Source organism: Glandiceps talaboti, chromosome 18, assembly GCF_964340395.1.
Source record: "Glandiceps talaboti chromosome 18, keGlaTala1.1, whole genome shotgun sequence".
Classification (NCBI taxonomy): domain Eukaryota; kingdom Metazoa; phylum Hemichordata; class Enteropneusta; family Spengelidae; genus Glandiceps; species Glandiceps talaboti.
In genome coordinates, this window is record NC_135566.1 from 1136048 (window position 1) to 1160326 (window position 24279).

Genomic DNA, 24279 nt, shown 5'->3' on the forward strand with positions numbered 1-24279 from the left:
TTTAAAAGTAAATTTATTTAAAACTTTTACACTGTGGATAAAGTTTTCTTTTCATAAAGTTGAACGGTAATTGTTGTGGTAAAGGACATTTGTGTTGTGGTGGGAGCCATTGATGAGTTGAGTAGAGGTGGAAAACAGACTGTGACCAAGTCTTTGTGTTTATGCCCTAGCATGTAATTTGTTAGAGGCCAAGCCCTATCCTCACCACCCATTGATCCATTTCCTAAGTTTTACCACATCATACAAACAAACGTCTGACCTAGAGACATGGTGTTGGATCTCTATGCATTTTGGATCCAGTCCATGTAATGTTACTAGGATTTCACATTTCACTTGGTTCAGAAGGAATGGCCTCCCTGTTGTTTGTTTTCTGAGGTTCACAAAGTTAGTACGGTTGGGAAATGTTGCTATAGGTTTTGCATTCACATAGTGTGCCAGCTGTTGGCCTGATTTGGCAGCAACAGACTACCAATATGTTACCTTAATTACAAGCCTTGGTTCAAACAGGCATTCAACCGCTTTCCTTCAACAACGTATTTGATGCAAATACAATTGTTTATGCGAAATGAGAGTCACTGTTTGTTGTAAGACTACCTATGGATCTACACATGTGCATAGGTAGGTGAGTTACGACAGGCTAAGCTACAATAGTAATCAGACATAAATGTGGGCACACACCCAAAAAAGAAATAGTCCTTTTAGGAAAGACACAATATGTTGACCACAACCAGACAATGTGAATACAAGAAGGGTGATGACTCAGCTGAGGAACACACCAACTGTAACATGAATTGTCAGCTGTGTTGACATGCATAGTATGCCTCCAATTGCATCTCACATCAATTATGTCAATAGATTTGGTCTTACAAAACCAGAATACACATGTGAAGAGAGAAGCAGTTTTTCTACATATCCAGGTCTGCTTGATACTCTTATAGAGAATTACAAGGTTAATACGTTTGTGTGCCCCTCTTAAAAACCAATGACACATGTTCCCAACAGTCAATGTTTGAGTGTCAGGGATTATATTAATCTCTAAATCCATTAATCCAACTTCCTACGCTCAAGATATCATACAAGAGGCAAAGAAAAGAAACGTCATGAAGTATTGAAAGTGAAACACCCAATAATTCTCACCATCAATAGCACTTATTGCTCTTGATGGCAAAACTTTCCTTGTACTTTCAAGTCAATCAATCCCTCTATTGACCACAGCTGACCCCTGAAAACTTCTTAGCAATAGCAGACACAATATAGAAAGTTGGATACATTCTTTGCATACAGAAAGCTTTAAAGAAACAGTTTCATTTCTTCCTTGTTAGAATGCAAGGTCAACAAACATACATATTTCCTCCACTGCATCACTGACAATTAATGTATAGTGACAAGACGAGATTAATTCAAATGTCACCCTTTCAAGAAAAGATGTGAAAAAAGTCAAGAAGCACACATAAAAGTACATCAGACAGGGCAAACAAAATTGCAATTCTCCTTCCCAGTGCAATCATGTATAGCAAAGTCAAGAAATACTTATATACAGATGTATTTATTCCAATACACTGGCTACATTTATTTTAAGACAAACGGACAGCAAATAAATTTCATATCACCTCCAAAGTCTGAGAAACCACAGGAGAAAAGTCAAAATACACATATTTCTCCCATTTATATATATATATAGGCTACACTGAAACAAACAGACAGACAGACATGCAGACAGACAAATATGGCCAATAAATCTGATATCTCCTCTGCAGTAGGCATGTGAGAAAAGGTCAAGATATGTAAATGTTCTTTCAATGCCACAGAGAGGTTAATATATGCGTATCATGGAATGTTTGTATCTAATACCATTAAGTTGAATTGTTCAACATGTCCATCACGATCCAGACTTCTTCTACAATTGATACAGATCTCAACCTCCTATCACAGTAATGTACTTCCTTTTGAACTTCAATCCATTTTTGTCCTCGTCTCACTCTCTATACTTTCTCCATCATTTCATTAGAGTCTATCACTATCCTTGCATGCCCAAAAACTTCACTGCATTCTAATGTGAGCTGTCACCTGAACCTTATCTCTCTGACTACTGCTTCACATCTGACATACACATATATTTTTTCTACATTCTATTCCTGTACACAAGAACAAACCTGATATCTTGTTAGAGTCACTTTGGACAATTCTACTTGGATTAAGTATAAATATAAAATTATTTTCGATACAAGTCACTTTGATGATTTGGTTTTTCAGAAGACATTTTGATGGTTTGTTTCGATTCCCTATACATTTTTTTTACTTCAATAAATTTAATGGTTTGGTTTATTGATTCACCACAAAGTAGTTTCCAGATGAATTTCATTTTTTTCATCACTATCATTATTTCATACCTTTCAGAGTCCATGACTTTTTATTTACATATATGTTTCTCACCTTTAGTATGACAATGAAAGTAAACAAACTAGCAAATATTGAAGTTCTAAGTGAGATGTGATAATATAGCAATGAAGAATGCTGAAGATTATAACATTGTCAACCAAACCCAAGACATTGCATTAGCTCTGAGATAGGTTGGCTGACAAAGACAGCATTTCAGTTCCAAGATGTTCATCAAACTAGGGCTTTATATTTGAACCAATAAAATCCCATTTTGGCTCTGAGGTAGGTAAATTGGCTCACAAACATTGTATTTCAGTTCCAATATGTCTCGCCTAGATCCAGGCGATTGGGATTTTGAATTTTGAGAGGGAAAGCAAAATTCAAAATCCCCATCGCTTGGTTTCTAAGTTACAATATGTGTGCCAGACTATTATATAAAGAACATTGCGTTTTAGCTGATACGGCTAACTTAAAGCCTGGTCAGTATATTTCAGCTCCAATCTGTTGATCAAACATTCTCAGACATAATCATTCAATGGTACTACAGAAAAGCTGTATATAACATGTGACAATCCTACACACTACGTCATTCAGACCCGTTATCCTACTCTTCATCTGTTTATAGTGGGTGTGTCTCATTTCTTGGACTGTGGGAACACTTGACGGCTTTCTTTCCATTCACATTTTCAATTCTATTCACGCTTTCATCACACAAGGCCTTGTTTACTCATGAAATTTGTACAGAACCCAAAACATGTAAAGAGTTATGTTAGGAGAACAAACAGAAGATGCTGAATGGAACATGCAAGAAAGGTCTTCAAAGTTTAGAGGTTCTAAAAGTACATATAAAAGTACAGCCAATAATTTCCAAACTAAGTCTAGTGTTAGCACTTCAAATCAATTAGGAACAAAAGTTGTGAGAGTCTCAGCAGTTTCATAGAATAGTTAGTTGTAAGGTCAACTACAGCAAAAACTGATTTACCTAATAATTAGGTAGACAATTAATAAGAGACAAATAGAGGTGATTGTATATCTGCATTATTACATGACCTCCAAACCTCTCACACACTGGTCGTCAAGACAGAGACTGTCACTCCAAACAAATATGCTGATCTGCCTTGCATTCCTTCAAGAAGCAGTTCTGTGAGCTTACATGGAGACATATACTCAGTCTGTCTGTTCATTATATCAGACAAACAGACTACAATTATCCCTAGATTCTCTATATTCCCATGCAAGAAAGGACTTCAGGAGAGGGTTTTTTTACCAGGCACTTCATGTCTGACTAAAGGCCTTTGATGGTTAAACCTTGAAATACTGGATTCTTTATTGTCTCCTTTGTGGATTACAAACATAGCACAGTAATAGTTTGCAGGTTGGTTTGCTGGTTGGTTTAGATTACTAATGACTTGTTGATTGATGGTAGTGTTGGCTGTTTGTAGGATGGTTACCAAACTCACCTATTGTTTTACATGTATTTGCATGTCAATTTGTGTCCACAGTTTTATATGTAGATTGGGTTTGTCTGAGATCAACAAACCCTATCCTTGCCATCCAATGTATACAGATGCAAAACAGATACATGCAAATATTATGACTTAGAAACAATTTCCTATTGTATTAAAATGTCAAACAACACTTCATCATGTAAGGCCATTAGTGCTAAAGTATTTATTCCACTGCTACACAAAATAACAATCTTGCCATCCAAGGACAAAGGCATTATGGGAAAATACAACACTGAGCTATCAATGGTCTCAGCAGAGCTTGTAATAATTGGCTCAAATGATTAAACAAAGTCCTGGAAAGAAATCGATGGCTTTCCTATCTTTGTGTCTAAATCTTTCCCAGTGTTATGCCTGAGTCTTCTCAACTCTTCCATTAGTCTTGAATTAGAGACATTTTAATGCCTAGTTACATGTATAAATGGATCGCATACTGCTTTGACTCTAGGCTAATGTCTAGATACATACCAGACTTCACCATATCTACCTGCATATTATGTGGCATATCATTAGTTTTATGACTCGTATCTTTGTAAGTACTTACTATTGTACAAACTTGGAGCCATCATGTTGCATAGCTTTAGGACAGCAGATTCAGTTATAGCAATCCTATATATTTTCAAAGTACGCTGCATGTCAGTTCACATAATGGATGCCATTTAGTTCTTTTTCAGCATCTCTTAGTACAGGCAATATGCTGGAGGATACAGGTGGAGAAACCAGCCTACATAATGTCAGTTGCACCACAGAACAACAGAAATACTATTTTGATCTGATGTTAAGACACTTATAACTACACCACAAGGTTGATTCTTTTCATTGACAACCAGCACCTGGTAATGCAGTCCTACTTTATGATAGAAGATTGTACATGGAAATTCTAGCTGTAGACTTGTAACTCAATATTATCTCTGTTGAATGCTTCAAGTAATGTTAGTGATCCAGTTATGGGCCTGACATCGATAGCCTTCTTCCTCTCCTCAAAAAGAAAGGTGCAAAATGAGATCTTCAGATTACATGAAAACACACCAATTCTATTTTAAGATCTGGAAATCAGAGCCTGCCTGGACAAGATTCCTGACAACTGAAGTCACAGCAGGACTAGTGAGGTATTTATATATCTCCAGAGAAAGTAGACTCATAAATTCAACAACTGGTATTTCTCTCTAATTAGAAGTACACCATGAAACTTAGACAAGCAATGTGACTCAATGCCTGTAGAGGTATGTTGACCTTGATACAAATAGTAACAACTATCCTGCTGTCTACTGACTATCAGCTACAAATTAGTCTTGTTTCACTGGCAGGGTTACCGGTAACTCGAGATTTTGGCTTCCAGGACCCAAATTACTAATTTGTTCTTGAAATAATCTATAATGTGATAACTGTGCGTAAATATTTTCCATAGATAATATTTCCACATCCAATCAGATATGTTTCATATATACAGTAACTTAATTGACATCTCAAAAAACAAATAAAATTCTTCAAAACTCAAAACTGCCCTACAGTCGTTCTAATATTTCTATGTTACCGTTACTGGGCAGGATAATTAATATGATGTTTGATTTTGATTTGTAGTCTGTCATAGCAGGACAGAAAGATGGCATTATACTACAAGTGAAAGCTATCCATATATTTGTGGTCAGCAAAATCTAGGGTGTTGTTATTTCTGTGCAAATATATACTGATTGTTGGCTAGAATAATCAAATTAGATTTCAAATGGCATCATTTTCATTAAAGCAGCAATTAAAACACAATAGACTATATTTGCTGTAAATGTCACAGCTGATGATCTAAATATTTCAGGGCTATTTATAAATGATCCAAAGTAACTCACACCACATACCAGCATTTCTATTATGTTGTACTATATCCACACTATGTATGTTACATAAAGTGAAAGTTTGCTGTCCTTTGGGCTAGTATACTAAGTTACATTCAAACTACGTTTGATCATTTACTTTCATATCTTTGCATCTAAAAACTTTCACTCCCATGAGAAATATTGCTAAAAATAAATCTTATGTTTGTACACACTTCCCCTTCTAGATTTAATAATAGATGTATACATTGAATGGCAAGACAATTACAATATTATGACAGCAGCCACTAATTTGTCAAAAAATGATACTTTTTGCCCAAAACTAGCTTTTCTTGGAAACACAATATGAAGCTGACAGACTTATGAATACCTGTCCTTATTCTGTTTTCAAAAAGGTATAATGAATACATTAAAAAAACACAACTTAATAACAGCAAGTATGGAAAATTGAAAAGTCAAACAATTGTACATTTGTCTGAAATCTGGCTTCCACTGAAACCAAAATAGAGATCTGACTATGTCCTTACTATCTTTCCTATTTAGTGTTGTCAACAATATAAATATTAGAAGTGTGGCATGGGTGGATCTATGTGCAGTCTTGACACAATTGATGACTAAATTGGAAATGAATAGATGTGAATGCAAAGGAATTTGATTTAATAACATCTTATTAGCAGCAGTAGAATAGCCCAGCTGTGAAGGTGAAATCCTTGCTCCCGTCACTCACACACCTTGCCATCCGAATGCCACCGCTAATTACAAATTTAAGCTGAATAATCTATACATGGTGAGATTAAGTTGGAAGGGATGATGAGAGAAATATCTATAATAACACTACCTTATCCCACTAAGTGCTCTCTCATTCTCCCTGCTCAGTTTTGCCAATGTACAATGTTTCTGTCGCCCAGAATGTCAAGCAAGCCTTTTCTATGATTAAAATTTGGTGTAAATTTGATCAAATTTGTATTGGTAATAAGTAAGCCATGTTCATTCTGCTGATAATATGTCATAGGGTAACTAGCAAACTTGTCAGTTTTATTATGCTGTGGTTTCAGCTTATATTGAGAAAACTGGTGAGGAGAGGGGAGGGGATTCTCAGGAAAATATGCAGAATTTTGATACCAATTTTGTTAATGACTTTGAAAATCTAAAATTATAAAATTTAGAGAATCTGGAATAATTTACTAAAATATACTGTTTTTGTAATGATAATGTGTTGTTTGAGTCATGTGATCTATTGTATGAAATCATACACACAAGACAAAGTCACACAAGTATAACTGAACTGAAGTAAGAATATGTCAAATGCCAACCACTATGACTGTGATCATTTAGATGCAACTCAGCTCACAGCTCCTGTATTCTCTATTACAAATGAGGGAAGATTTATGGAGTTAGTGGCTGGCCAGCTGCTGAGATTGGGAGCTGTGGTCACTTGTCTCCAGACCACTAATCAACCATTACCCGCCAGCAGTGTGACTCATCCACTGCGTGTATCTATGTAAATGACAGCCAACCTGACCCCAAACGAGCATGCGTTAATACACTACAATACAGTGGCTCAGACAGTGGCTAAGTCTTCACAGGTATTACAGTTATATAGGGGAACTAACTGCTGAAGGGAGAATCCAACCATTGTCTACATGCATTACCGGACACAACATGAATAGGCTATTCAACAACAGCCTTTTCATAACCCTCAGCCAGTCAATGACCAATGGAGGACTTCATTTGCATAGTATTGTCCTGCTGTACACAGTTACCTACTTTATCCAGCTAACCCTAAAACTAAAAAGAGCCAACCTTTCCTAAATTCGGTTACGTCAAATACGATGCAGAAATCTGACAAAACATTAAGAAAACAGAAACATACAATGAGAAGCAGAAGCTTGAAGTCTGCGTTCAGCAAACTGTTTGGGTTTTTACATTACATGTAATTGTAAGATCTGGCTGGAGCCAACCAGCTTAGAATTAGCATGCTACAAATATGAGTGTCTGCCAGTACAATACTAATTTTGTTGTGTACTATCAATGATTTTCCCAGAGGACGGCATGAATACTACAAGTTGTACAAACCTAGTTCTGAATATTACCCATTGACGTTTACTCAATAATTATTCGGCAACTTAAAAGTATATTAGAACTTGAAGAATTGAGTTAGTGTGTTTTTCTTTGTGCCAGTGCAACGGATGTACTATACCTCCTAGTGTTTCATAGACCAGGTTTTTTGTCTTTTTACCACTATAGAGAGATGTAGAGGGTGTGTAAAATGTAAATGAACTAGCTTACTAGTAGTAGTTGACCTCCAGATATCACTGAACTCGCAATGAGCCTCCACAATGTAGAGAGAGAGAGAGAGAGAGAGAGAGAGAGAGAGAGAGAGAGAGAGAGAGAGAGAGAGAGAGAGAGAGAGAGAGAGAGAGAGAGAGACTAAAAAAAATTAAATCTGAAAAACCTGCTTTTCTACTCAAGTATTATTTGCAATACTAAACAGAGTTAGGTATTTCTGGAATTTCAGCACCCTATGGATTTTCAATGCCAACATTTCTATACTGAACAAGCACAGTATGGGTAATTTACTGACCAAATTATTAGACGTAATAAGGCAATAAGGCCAAAGAACCAACATAATGGTGAAGACACATGTCTCATGTCTGAATTACGGAGTATTGTGCTTTAAGTATGGGTTGATCTACAGTGCAGTGTCCTCCTAGCTATGCTTACAACAAAATAATAGTATCAAGTATCAACTCTTTCTTTACTCCAGTAATGGAACATACCATTGTTTCTCCCTTGAAGGACGTATCAACATCATTTTAATGTTTTTTGTTTTGTATGTCAGACATAAGTCTAAAATAATTTAACAAATTTGATTGCAAATGTAATTATATCAATTTTAAATGATATCAGTTCAAATATATGCATGACATTTTTGTCAATAATTAACTTTGGATAATTGCAATAAAATTAATTAATCTAAGTACTGGTACAATAATTAAACAATTTCTCAGTACACCTGCCTACCAACCAATCAGACCTTCTACAAATTCTTAGCACACCTGCCTACCAACCAATCAGACCTTCTACAAATTCTCAGTACACCTGCCTACCAACCAAAATTGAAATCACAACCATTTCCAATTTGGATATATTTGAATACCTACTTTATCATGCATCAGTGTTTTACCCTTTTTTTTGTTTATCAAATTCACAAATTTCAACAAAAGTATCAGTAAACTAACATGAACACTGACAGAAATAATATTCTCCAATGAAAACAGTTAGTAGGCAGATTTTTCAGTCCTGAAAAGAACAGATTTTGGTCTTTGGTTATATTTTCCCAACTTTTATGTCCTTTAGAGTACCTAGTACAATAGCTGGGTTGGCAAATTACCATATTAATGACACTCATTTAAATAACAATTGTACCATTTGTTTTCAGTTCAGATTAATTCCATTAGCTTCATTCAGAATCCAAGCTATTCATCACCCAGACCTATTGTACTGGTTTCTAACAACCCAACAAAATAATGTTATCCTGCAAACAACTGCGAGGGTTGGTTGGTATCAACCATGGAAACACACCATGGCTATGACGGAATCCCATCACATTGTGCACAATGACACCAACAAGTACAATCAACTCTAAAAGTACTAGTATTTTTAAATAGCCATTTAATTTGTCACTCACATGTGATGAGTAATGACCAACTGAATCTTAGGAAAGCTTAATGACTTTTTAGAATTATCTAGTAGCAGACAAACTAGTCTCATGGCAGCTATCCTTTCATTAATGACTATCTACAAAGTAATATATCAACTTTTTTTTACTTTTACAGTCGTGGCTTAGAAAATGCCATTTCATTTAAATCTCTCACCAGGTAGCTCTCATAAGACCAAATTTCTTCCTTTTTAACAATAACTGAATAAATTTATGAATACATATTTGTAAAATTATAAAATATATATGTAGGATTTTCAGACCTCTACACGTTGGACTAGACCACATCACTATGGTACAACAATGTTATACAGTGCTCTCGCTAACAAAATGTACAAGAGAGTTTCTGCATTCTGAAACACTACAGAAATTAATAGCATATCATACAATTTGTAAAAGTTTCCAAATTTTCGCAATTTAGAGGTTTTTCAATTCACAAATATACATGATAAGTTGCGAGTTGAAAACTGGACACTTAGTGTATTACATAACATATGTTTTGGTTAGGAATAAGGATGTTCTTTGCTTGGTGTTAAATACACAGACAGTGGGAAAACTGCACAGACTGTTATTTGACAACTTGCCACTCTTTCTAAGTATGGAAACAAAAGCTGGGCATTATTGATCAAAATTGTATGCATTCAATACCATTGTTACAAAACTCATTTCAACATCCTTAATTTGTCGGCTTTATTGAGAATGGAAATATTGGCACCATATAGTTTTTATATTATTATACACACACACATTGTATATTGAAACATGAAACAGTACCATTGAAATGTAAGATCACTCATTCAGGGTTTTGTGTCCATTGTAAATCCATGCTAAGTTGTCACTGCAGGCTACCATTTTTATCATAATTAAGAAATATTAAGCAGCAATTTATAGACCCACTTCTGGGAAAATATTGGCCACCAACACAATACGGGTTCCTCTTGTATAAAAACATATAGAATTATAAAGAATCGCTGGAGGGATTCAAAATGTAGAAATTGTTACTGGATTTACAGTGCTTTATTTACATGTATCTTTAACAATGGAACAAAATATCCTTTCCTGTAGTTAAAACATTTTCCATTAATTTCTCTCTGCATGATTTTGGAGGTATTTATGGTTTTGAAAGTGCAATGGTCTTGTAGAATTTGAATATTGAGTCCTTACAGTACACTCTAGTACTAGAAATTGCAAATTTACATCAAATGACTGTATTTTATTTTTATTTTTAATGAGGAACTACATGGGTTTGTAAAGCAGTTGATGACATTGGATGAATAGTAGAAAACAATTTGTGATTTTATCCTCACACTGTGATTTTGTGGTAGATCAGCATGTTAACTTGTAACAACCTGAACATGTCAACAAACACTTTCTAGCTGTGATTTAGTGAGAGTCAGCATCCATAGAATTTGGTCTAAAATTTGTCCTATTTTGTGTGGGATTTAGATGACTGTATCTCACATAATATTGCGGTTAGAAACCCCTTGTCAGTACATTCTAGAATATCAGACTGTCTGGTGCAGTCATTAGACCATCTCATATCACTAACTCTATTCCTCACTATCATGTTTGTATCTCTAGTTCTCATCAATAACTTTTGGATGTAGATCAAACATGTGTAAAGTGGTAGCTATGCACTGTATCTGGTATGTTAGGCTTACATGACGTCACACAAGTGGAATGTACAGTGACTACACAAACTACTATCAACACATAAGTCTTCCCACTGGGACAGTTTACTACCCTCGTTTCTTCTTACAAAATCAGACCGGATATTACAAGACCTGTAAATTCAGTGGGCAACAAGAATGTCTCAAATCATTAGCTGACATTTGAAAGGAATGATTTCAGAAAAGCAAACAGGCGAGAAAGGTCATCTTTTCATTTGCAATGTATATGGCAAGCCGAGTTCAACCAGTTGTCAACTTTATACAACTTCGACACGATGTCCAAGCCATGGATATACAAACCACCACCTTATGTTTGGATTATGCATGAATAATGAAAACAAGCAGTGTTGGAATTGAGGTGACAACCATGAATAAACATATGGTAAACTATTGGCATCTCATCTGATATTTGACAATCTACCCAATAGCTGACCACAGAAATGTCAACAGATGAGGCCAGAGAAAGTGGTACCACCTAGATAAGTGAAATAGAACACAGTCAACCTTTCCTTGTGACCTCACATGGGAACAAATTAAAACATATGGATGCCATATACACATCAAAGAGAAGAAGGGTGCATGGAGACATACCACAAGCCATCTCATAGAGGAACTTAAAGTCACCAGGTCAGCACTAAGGCATCTGGATATGCAAAGACATATGGTTTCTACAACTCTTCTGATTTTGAACCATATGACTCTCCAAACATAAAAAATTACAGGAACGGTGATCATGGCATTAAAAGTTGGATAAATAACCGCAAGCTTTGCAGCAACAGATGTATTCTGACAGAGTAAACAGGAAGGCATGTATATACAGTGACCAAATGACAATATCATATCTGATTATTTACAACTACACAGTGAAAATGTAAAACCTACACACTGTACAAATAATGTATAGTAATTCTGACAAAAAAGTCTCTGCTTGGAGCATGGGAGGTTCATCATATAATTCAGTGTATCATTTAATCAATTTTGGTATTTCAATCTTCGTTTTGTGTTTTCTTTTGTCAGGTATTTGGATTCTGGATGGTTGCTACACAACATCTGAGTACTTCAAACTGCTGTAACACTCTGGTTCTTACGTACACAGTATCCCAATATTCTGGATAGAAAACTTGTTTACATATTATTTTGGAGAACAAAGCCAACAGTTCATAATTATCAAAGTGAATCCCATGTAGTCCAAGTAATCAATGATTACCAATGTCATTATAGTAACACAGATTACATCTACTACACAACCATTGTTAATTGATTCTCAAAAACTGCATTTCAAATCTGAATCAAAATGCAATCACAACAAAACCAGAGAAGCTCATTGCTATTAGTGAAATCAACATGACATTCATTAACTACTACCAGGACTATAGAAATGGACAATAGTCGTAGATAGAACAATGGACATTAATTTGAGAGTAAGTGTCACATTGCCACCTAAAATAAGACAATATGTTTCAAAAGGACATTGACATGGGTGGTTTATAACTAACATCATTATGTTATTGGAATGAAGACAAATACATGGACACCTACAAGTGACCACAATCACAACTAGTAAATGACACTCTATACAATGGATCATTCATTACAATTTTCTCACTGATGAATCTCAACTTCAGGTTCAAATATCCTGTGAATTTGACATTGATTGAAAAATGTAACCACCATGTAATATGATTCATAAATAACAAAATCAGGTAATATTGGCCTGATTCTTAATTGCATTCAAAATTTTTTCCCTTTTGAAAAACCTACAAATGAGGTGATACTTTTCAATCTGACTTTAATTACAAATCAGTGTTAAATACATACATTGGCCATCTCCTGAGTAAAGCAAAGAAAAAATAATTTGAAGCACCTGAAGTCCCTTGACGCCTCCCCTGCAATTATGTCAGGTTTTATCCCGCTGCTGCAATAATGCCAGATAATTAATTTTATAGCGTTTAAAACATCCCGTGACATATTAAAGTCTAAACATAGATGATTTGTAATTATAGCTTGAATTCAACGAATTTGTGAGTAAGTGTCACCATGTGTAAGGGTTTTATCTCAATTAATACCTATACCAATAACAAGGTTTCTAATTATTCAAATCTATCTTGCATAGCTTCATATAATCGGAGTTTAAACTTACTGGTTATTACAAAATACCAATTTGACTGACACCTAAATGAAACTAAACACAATCAAATCATCACTATACAGAAATAGAATGGGTTGGTCAAACTTTAGAAATCTATACACAATCAGATATGTGTGGTGTTTTGAAAAAAATGTGGGAAAAATTGAACTCCCAACAAAATGTTTACAGGAAACCTACCTTCTCTCGTCTTTATTGGCTTTCTTTTAGTGTATCTAAAAGTATCAATGTTAGGTCATTCTTGACATTCACAACAAAATGGTCAACCCTTTCTAAAAATGAATGTATCTATAATCTATAAAATAGCAGATATATTTTGTTACTTTCAAAACAAAACATGCATAAAAAATCAAATTTTGATTTATCATCTATCTATTATGAAGTTATCCGATGTCCTTTCGGCATTTCGAAATGTTCATGTGGTGACTTGAAATAGTTTAATTCAAAAATACGTAGAAAAAAAACCCAAATGGCTATTAGAGTTATTGTCCTACTGTCCTTATCAAAGAACTAGTCTCAACTTGTAAAACCTATTTCTGTCAAAACAGACATTTGAAATTGTGAGATGACAACTTTCAACTCATTCTCACGACAACAGCCTGACTACACACCCAAGTCCACAGAATATGCGTGGAAAAAAATACATAATGTAATTAAAATGATCTCCATTTGCTAATTCTATAAAATTATTAACCACAGACCTTTCTGATATTGTATGCTCAGAATACTTAAAAGCCTCACTATAGTTTCATTTTGTCACACTGGGTGAAATTTTACACATTGTGTAAGTCGTGAGCAGCCTTATTTTCCTTCTGGGGGAATCGTGGAAATGGTCCCTAGATCTCTTATATGAAATGCCATATCACAAAATATTATACAATTACTGCACCGACAAAGCCGCAAATACATGATAAATCGTTGGGCAAAAGCTTACAATCGCCATGAGCAGTGAAGTCTGCCTTCCATCATTACATAGATCATTGAAATTCCATAGGAACAACGAACTACATCTCAAGATAGAAACCCCATGCTACTCTCTGCCACACAAAGACATCAAAACCTTCACTTCACATGATATATTAACAGAAAGTGTTAAATTTCACATTTTTCCGCAACAATAGCTATAGTCAAAGGCCTGACAATGTAATGATATTTCACATGTAATTTGAAACATATTCATAACCACAGTAGAAATGACATGAATTTGACAGGTCATATTACAGCCTCAGGAATTTAATATACTCCCCCTATCAATAAAATATAGCAGCTAACACAGCTAACACAATCTTCCCAGTTCTCTTCAAGGTATGGAATTTTCCTCAACGTGACTCACAAGCAATCGACATCACTCTATATCTGTATGCATTTGATAATGACTTGGGTTAGCTTAAAACTAGCCAAATTGTCCGCATGATGTCATTTACAGATCTGATAAGGGGGACAGAAACAAAGTAAAGGAAGCTACTTGGGATGGATATATCCAGGGAGGTTAGTAGAGAACTCTGAAATCACTACAGCCTCACTTATAAATCATTTCATCCTAATATGCTCCTAAATACTTATAGTGGGGAATTTGTCACCAAGAGGCACAATCAGGTTTATAACTTTCGCTGAATGCTTCTCAGAAATTGTACTATATGTGTAAATTACAAACAAATCCATCTCACCTCTCATCTGATGACAACTACATTCTGTTAAACATTTCGTAAATGTTGACTGATTTTCACAAAACGTAATTCTGATAAACAACTGTCCTTTCACTGGATTTCACTGTAAGGTCATGACCATATTGTGTAGCCTTTAGCACATTTCTCTTCTCTTTTTTTTTTATTAATCACAAGCTACATCCTTCTCATGAATGATTCCCAATAAATGACAGTTTCATCTCCAATTATTAATGTGTATTTGTTTACTTAACTTAATGATTTTTTGGCACACATAAATTAAATTCATGGTAATTCTGGTATTTTGTCATTTATACACGTCATTATTGGACGAATCCACAAAAACTTCGGTAGTGTCAGTGGTGGGTGTAATTAATATTTCTCGGTGTCAGCTACAACAACAACAATGAATAACTGTCTTTAATTCATGTAGGATATTATCAAAATTATACAATGTTTTCACAAACGTTGGTTTATCAGCACCAAACTATTTGATAATATTCTAGAAAGTAATGTAAGCTTTCTCGATAAAGTAAAATGCATGTGACATGTCCAAAATGTAGTCAAGATGCAATTTCAATAATCCTAGCTTAGTCCTGAAATTCAGTTTTATGATCAAATGAAGATCATTATGTAACAGGACAGTTTTTATTCCAAAGTGTTCAGTTGAATTCATCTACCATGTGTCCTCTACACTCAAGAACTAAAGACAAATTAGATGACATCCCCGTACTGTATCCATTAGCCCCCCTGTATTTCAATTTCCCCACCACTGATAACTAACTTGGTCATTCAACTAACACAGAAACAATTTGGTATAATTTACAAAAATAAAGGAACAGAAACATCAAATCAAAGGCAATTTTGGTACTATTTACAAATATAAATTTCAAAGAAATATCAGAAAGTTCCTTTTGTAAAACTGTATAACGAACTCTTTACTAAAACTGTGGGGTACAAAATGAACTCTTACTAAAACTGTGGGGTACAAAATGAACTCTTACCAAAATATCACATTGTTTGGAGGTAAGAAAAACATAAATTGATTCAACACCAGTATTTATCATATACTGCAATGTCATTACACACAATCTAACAAATGGGTCAGATATGATGATGTGAACTCAATGTCTTATCATTAAATCTACAATCTGATTACAGTAAAACTGACATCACATTGAAGTAATTACACAAATTTAAGAGTGCCTTTGAAGTCATTTACAATTACTGAAATGTAGCTAAAACCACAAAACAGTACAGCTTGGATGTTTTAGAATGACATTTTAGGTAATTCACCTGTCAGTTCTATAATTTCATTGCTAGCATTGTTAAAATAGCAGTAACAACTCTGAAATAATATGAGATGTTATTCATGTGTTGAAACATACTCCAAAGACATCTACTAAATGGATTTTGATATTCCCAGGAACAACTACAGCCCTCCGATGCTGTCAACTTTGACCTCATTTCCACATGCTTTTTTCCTGCCTCTACCAAATCTGTTACTTAATTTTTGGTATTCTATTGCACACAAAACATATATTCCCACTGAGTGGCTTTCATTTCAGTTGGCAATTCTCAATTTACACTTCTGAGTATCAATCGCCCTGCATAGCTCAATTCCATTTAAAGTAAACTAACATTGCTGTTACATTTGTACCAGTTTCTAGGTTACTATCTAATGTTTCAAAGCTGTATGTATTATGCTATTCTCCTAAGCAGACAATATTCACACACGGCATACAACCAACTGTATACACACTGCCATCTACTCTATTCATATAGTGACAAAGACAGAAAAGGTCTGCACGTCATTCCTACAGTGTTGGAGACACAACAACTCCAAGCCTTATTAAGGAATGAACAAATCTGAAAATAAAAGCACCAGAGGAGTGAATACATTTAGAGAGATGCCAAACACAATACCCTTGTCGCAGGCTTTTTTCATCTGGTTGACAACATCTACCGACTCTTTCATTCCAATCACATTGGTTGACCCAATGCAGGTCAAAGGTCATACAAGAGGTCAACATAGAAACAGCCAACAGCATTTCCTAACAGTTCTCCAATCTCTACTATAAATACCTTCCCTACAGCTAGGACTTGACTATGTAAGTATTGCTCAAAATCCAACAACATAACTCCATCCTCTCAACGTGTGTGAAGACTTAACCATGTGACCTTCGAAAATATGGGTATCATAAACAGATTTCTTTAATCCTTACATGACCGACTAGGACTGAATAAACTTAATATCACTCTACACATATTTTACATATTCAGACGTCTACACCATTAATACAAGTTTGTAAAAATTCAAAACCAAAAACTTCAATATTATCACAGACCTTCCCCAAATCTTCTGTTACAATTCCTATACACAGACCATTCAAAATTAAACATCAACAATCATTTCCAGGAATTCCTAGCATATACACTGCAATCTAATTTCCAAGAATAATACTAGATGCAACTGTCAAAACATGTCAAGATAAAACCTGGGCTAGATGATGGGTTTTGTAAGTTCAAAGGTCACGATTCACTTCAGTTAAATGATGTCTCTATAATTGACAACTTGTACAATTAAATTAGTAGGCTGGGGCAATCACAGATAAAAAAAAATATAAAGATGACATTACCTTGCCATAGCTGCTAAAATATTTCTGAATATCTTCGGCTGTTGTATTAGCAGATAAACCCCCAACAAATATCTTCTTAGTCTTTGTGACCAACTGGAAAGCAAGATAAAACAATCAAATTTTTTTAAAGAAAAGCACCTCTGCAACTGAATGCAGAAAGAAGACACCATTTCACCATTATCATATTACATACATTATACCATGCAAAAGCCAGGTTCTACAAAAAAATATGGAATTTATACTCTGTTCGTTATATGTCACAACAACGTGAGTCTATGTCACTGGTTCTGTTGTGTTCGAAATATAAGTTAAAATGTTCAAAATTGCTGTTACATTCCCTGGTGTTTTTTTGTAAATTACTGGCGCTGGTATAATTATATTATTCCCTAATATATTTCTTTATTCAGCCAGAAAATACTCATGATCTAAGGGTTGTCACTACTCATCTAGTGACTCATAGTAACTAGGGCCCCTAGGTCCCTCATATTTTCCTTGGCTGAATGAAGACAAATATTGTGGAATAACATCAAAGAATACATAAAATGTGGTAAGTAGATGAAGAAAGTTACTTGACACAACACCGTTTATTTAATGAAAACGTTGTTATATTCACAAAATGTCATCTTTCATTTACAAACACTTCATCAAGACAAACAATATTTTAGAATCTTTCATAACTGTAGAATGTCTGGGCCTCATGCACAATGCTATTGGATGGTCTTAAAATTAATTTGGTGCCTGAGGAACATGACCATTTAAGGTAATTATGAAGAATTGCATTTTATTACATCTTTTTTTTTCAAATCAAAAATCAAAGTTAGTCAAGGATTCAAATTGTCATCAAAAAGGTATCACTCAAAATTGATTGTTTACTAGTACACTGTAGTAGGAAACAGAGTGTTTATTTGAATATGAACTATTGCATAACACAAGTACTCTGGATAGGTTGGTATATTTCAAAGGTAGGTAGCAATGACTGGTTATACTGAGTATAGGTATATAGTCTGGTATATAGGTATATAGTCTGGTATATAGGTATATAGTCTATGACATAGGTATATAGTCTATGATATAGGTATATAGTCTATGATATAGGTATATAGTCTGGTATATAGGTATATAGTCTATGACATAGGTATATAGTCTATGATATAGGTATATAGTCTATGGCATAGGTATATAGTCTATGGCATAGGTATATAGTCTATGGCATAGGTATATAGTCTATGTATAGGTATATAGTCTGGTATATAGGTATATAGTCTATGACATAGGTATATAGTCTATGATATAGGTATATAGTCTATGGCATAGGTATATAGTCTATGTATAGGTATATTGGTATATAGTCTATGACATGTCACTTTGTAGTATACACAGTACTACAAATTAGCCATTCTCAAGGTTAATACACAATCTAATCAATACTGTGAACTATAAGTATATTGATTTGTATTTACTACTGTTTTCAATCTTATGAACCAGTTGGAATTTGTGGAGTGCATAACAGATGTTATTTGGTTCCTACATGTAACTCCAAAATTATAGTAACAAGGTGGGAACAGTAACCAGAACTTAAAATTGAATGAACCCAGCTACATTTTTTTTGGTAAATCCAGTTTGTTTTTGTGTTTATTTTTGAAATTTCGCCGTATGACAACCTGATCAGTACAGCTAACACCTGAGGGTAAGTAAGGCCCAAATCAATGAATAACTTCCTCTTCTTGTTGTCAAAGAAAGTCCTTTAGTCTAGCATAATGAAAGAAGCAATACAAACAAAAAACATCAACTCATTCTTGACCACAGCTTTATTGAACAGATGTCTTTGTTTCAGGCTTACTAACATGTCAAGGTTTTAGCACATTTTCTATTATCAAAGCTTAAAGCAAATAAACCGCCAATTACAACTACCATTCTCTCTGACAACACTAAGCCCCAATCCCTAAATCTAAGAAGACCTTGCCAAACCCTGACCATCATAAATATATCAGAATACAGTTCAACTGTAAAAAGACAATATACCAAGACAGTGTTTTAATTGATTATCAAGTCAAGGGACTGATTAGGTGCCACAAATTTACATAATTGAAAAAAGATCACAAGAAGGAATATTATATGGAAAATTGGCTTGATACATATCAGTAATAGCCACTTCATTTCATTTAACTTATATCCATGGCAACCATTTTATCATTTAAACTTGATAGGTTTAATTTTTTATAGAGTCCAGTAACTGAATGTAAATCATCTTGTGCGTAGCCATAGTTTTTGACAAGATTGATGGAAACATAGATGTCACATAAAACGAACTACACTATTCAGTTTCAACAGCGCCACTACACTGGACTTTGAAACGGTAAATCACAGCAACCATTTTGTGTAGACAGTCAAAAACAATAAAAATATTGTGATTTTGAAGGCACCCTACAAATATGACATCTATTATGCAAGGTATGAATGGTTTGTTATTAAGGGTTATCAAAGGGTCTGAGGGGCCACTGTATCTTGTCAAGTATGGTGATAGCAGACCACAGCTGTCACTATCAACTTACCTACAATCAAATTCAGTCACTGTACATCATAAAATCTGGACTCTACTACAAGGTGTTACTACTACTCTACTAGTAGTAGTATCCAAAAATCTGTAATTTTGCCTATACATAATTCCCTACATTGACCTTTCAGAAAATCTTAAGATAGGCTGTTGGAAGTATATATAGAGTAGTTTAGGGCTCCCCACTGAGTACTACTACTATTTTGGTGTGTTACCATACAACAAATCAGTTCAATAAACATTAAAAGTCAACACTGATGCCATACAAAGGAAACCATAGGCTAGCTTGTCACTGTACTAGATATTGTCATTCTGTGTTCAATCAGAAGTAGTTGTTGTCTAGAGTGGACACTGCAGCTGAATTCAGATGAGTTGACATTGTTGTTTGAATTGGGAAGGTCAACCTAAAAGTTATTGAATTACACTGACATAAAGTACACTGTAAAAACTGGATTCACTTTATGTCAGAGAACTGCTAGGGGTGGGGATTAATAAATCTTCAGAACAAGAATGTGATGTAATGTAGGAACTATACCTTTGGTTGCGACCTTTTAGGGAAAGCCACCTTTGGGTCAATCTAGCAAGTAAAAAAAAGAAAGAATACATGGAGGTGTTTATATTGACGTAATATGGAGATTATAGCGTCAATGAAGCAGTGTTTCTGTGATGTCGTGTGTGTGTGTGTGTGTTAAATGTTACTGGTGTGAAAACTGAGAACGACGTATCACATTGTTTCATTAAGTGGTGCTAACGGTACACACGAGGACTGCCATCTTTACTGCCGACATAATCGGGATAAGCCTACACCGAATGACGACACCATGGCATACCGACACACAACGTCATCATTCACATATACACGCATACAGTGCACAACGCCACTCGTGTCTCATACTTTTGGTCTGTAAGGATTGACTAAGACAAAACATTCACGATATCAAACACACTGCAACAAAAAGAACCCCCATAGCACTATTTACTACTTCCATGCTTTAAAATGGCTGCCCGATTTGTTCGGTTAGCCCTCTTAACTAGTAATGAGTTCGTCGACTTCCACTGTACGTCTGTCCTTGGTGTTGGGGGGCCTTTTAAGGTTTCGTGCATGCATCGATCTTATTGTAACCGTTAGCTCTCTATTTTCTCGGTGACCTGTGAAGTGGGGAGCATATCAGACGAACTGTGTAACACTTGAGGTATAAAATACCGTACACTGACCTTCTTTTGGTCTAACTCATGAGTATGCTGCCCTAACACCTTATCTACGCTGGCGGGGTCTCTGAATGTGATGAAGCCGAATCCCCTGTAATAAGAAAAACCATCATTGTTTAGACGAAGCAGTTTAAAATGTTAATTGTTCAAAAATTGATACACTGTAGCGATCGGGTTTTAAATGCTCATGTTGCAATGTTGTCAGTTTCGAAACAAACACATCGCGTGTTCTGTGTTTACAAACGTGAACTAAGGATTCGGCGATAAAACGATGAACTAGCACAGAGCTTGGAGTCAGTACATTGCATCTAATCTATACGGACAACGTAAGCAAACATTACGTCTGACTGCCACACAGCGCTGTACGTTACTGCGATTTTACTCACCTAGAACGCTTTGTGGCTTGGTCTCGCATAACCATACATTCAGTTACCTCGCCAAACTTACTAAAGTGATCTCGAAGGCCATCTAGATAGGGTAAAGAGAAGGGAAATCGACATGAGGTTCTGAGGTCATTCAGTTGGGGACACGGCGTGGTCACAAACATATACAACGTACTATGAATTATGAACGAGTTATCGGGAACTAGTGACAAACGTCGCAACTACTAAAATCGCTGCAAACTACGAAGCCATGCGAATGGGAACCAACGTACCTGGTGATGTCTGCCAGCTTAAACCTCCTATAAACATTTTCCTGAAAAGAGAAGAATGGACACGGGTCAGGCAACGCCATCTTTATAACACAAACATGCCACACTTTTAACCATAACTTCCATCCACTGTACTGTCAATGGGCCATACTTTAACCCAACATCGCCGGCTATGTTATGTCACTGTTTAACTCTACTTTCCGCGCTGCCGAGCGTCAATATTCGTTCCAATGCCGATCGTACACTTACCCAGGGTCATTGGGGATCTCGTTTGACGTTCCTGAGGAGGTCTGCTGGCTTTCGGCCTCCATTTTCTACAGCTACTAAAGCCCGCTAAAAAAGAAGGAGTGCAGAGGAGCTAACGGCGACACGTGGGTACGGCACGGCTTCACTCCAGGATTGGCCCGTCGTGGGTGGGCATTTGGCGCTATTTGGTAAAGGCGCGAACAATCACTGATTGACAGATGAGTCATCACTTCTGATTGGCCCCTGGTACGTTGCGCAGCAACAGAGATCAATTACGGTGACGTCATCAAACCTTCAAATATTTGGCGCTCCTCCCCTCTGCTGTTTATCATCAGTATTTTACATACCCGCCCTCTTAACGGCCTTAAACAACTTTGGACCAATCGGTCAGTCACTGTCCTCACTGTAACTCCAACCATCACTGTCAATCAAGAATCACTGAGTCCTTCAAACATGACACACTTTTTTTATTAGTGGACCGTTGATATACGTAGCACTGATGCTCATCACATTGTGAAATACTTATTCAGTATACTGCTACTACTACTACTACTACTACTACTACTACCACCACTACTACCACCACTACTACCACCACTACTACCACCACCACTACTACCACCACTACTACTACCACTACTACTACCACTACTACTACTACTACTAGTACTACTACTACCACTACTACCACTACTACTACTACTACTACTACTACTACTACTACTACTACTACTACTACTACTACTACTACTACTACTACTACTACTACTACTACTACTACTACTACCACTACTACTACTACTACTACCACTACTACTACTACTACTACTACCACTACTACTACTACTACTACTACTACTACTACTACTACTACTACTACTACTACCACTACTACTACTACTACTACTACTACTACTACTACTACTACTACTACTACTACTACCACTACTACTACTACTACCACTACTACTACTACTACTACTACTACTACTACTACCACTACTACCACCACTACTACTACTACTACTACTACCACCACTACTACTACCACTACTACCACCACTACTACCACCACCACTACTACCACCACTACTACTACCACTACTACTACTACTACTACTACTACTACTAGTACTACTACCACTACTACTACTACTACTACTACTACTACCACTACTACTACTACTACTACTACTACTACTACTACTACTACCACTACTACCACCACTACTACTACTACTACTACTACTACTACTACTACCACTACTACTACTACTACTACTACTACTACTACTACTACCACTACTACCACCACTACTACTACTACTACTACTACTACTACTACTACCACCACTACTACTACTACTACTACTACTACTACCACTACTACTACTACTACCACTACTACTAGTACTACTACTACTACTACTACCACCACTACTACTACTACTACTACTACTACTACTACCACTACTACCACTACTACTACTACTACTAGTACTACTACTACTACTACTACTACCACTACTACTACTACCACTACTACTACTACTACTACTACTACTACTACTACTACTACTACTACTACTACTACTACTACTACTACTACTATTTCTTGAGTGTTATCCTAAAGCTGCAGGTCGTAAACATTATTATTCAACGGATTAGCTGAGACAGTGATTCTCTGTGAAACACAATTTGTATCAACACATTATTACTAGTAAAATGAGATCGTTTCTAGAATAACACGTGATATACGGTCAGTAATAATAGGCCAAGCTGTACCGTGTGTTTGTGTAGAAACGCAGCGGTGATACATATAGGGCAACGTTACGGAGATTGATAGATAGACAGTGGTACGTCCAATGTCACTGACATTCCGGTGTACGTTCAATGTCAATTAGTCGACATGGACAGCTATAACAAGGATGACAAATTATGAATTTGACACCCCTATATATACATAGCAATTCGGAATCAACATCGTCCGTATGTTGTTGTGTAGTCAGTCCCCTTGTGTCAACTGTGTTGCTAGCAAAGCGATGTACTGTTCGCATATTGATTTATG

General features: G+C 35.7%; 1 protein-coding gene across 18 annotated transcripts in view; it reads right to left on the reverse strand.

Annotated features, from left to right (window-relative positions):
- LOC144449101 (RNA-binding protein Musashi homolog 2-like) overlaps nucleotides 1-22364 on the reverse strand; it is a 125558-nt gene extending 103194 nt beyond the window's left edge. For 17 of the 18 annotated variants that reach the window (XM_078139559.1, XM_078139554.1, XM_078139547.1 and 14 more), the window contains exons 1-6: nucleotides 22215-22364; nucleotides 21969-22009; nucleotides 21700-21781; nucleotides 21320-21404; nucleotides 20640-20681; nucleotides 17551-17643 (exon numbers count right to left, since the gene is read on the reverse strand). In XM_078139559.1, the coding sequence (XP_077995685.1) occupies nucleotides 17551-17643; nucleotides 20640-20681; nucleotides 21320-21404; nucleotides 21700-21781; nucleotides 21969-22009; nucleotides 22215-22276 (405 nt within the window). In that variant the 5' untranslated portion in view covers nucleotides 22277-22364. The remainder of the gene's footprint in view (nucleotides 1-17550; nucleotides 17644-20639; nucleotides 20682-21319; nucleotides 21405-21699; nucleotides 21782-21968; nucleotides 22010-22214) is intronic. The other variant, XM_078139546.1, reaches the window with a different exon arrangement.
- Nucleotides 22365-24279: the final 1915 nt, after the last annotated feature.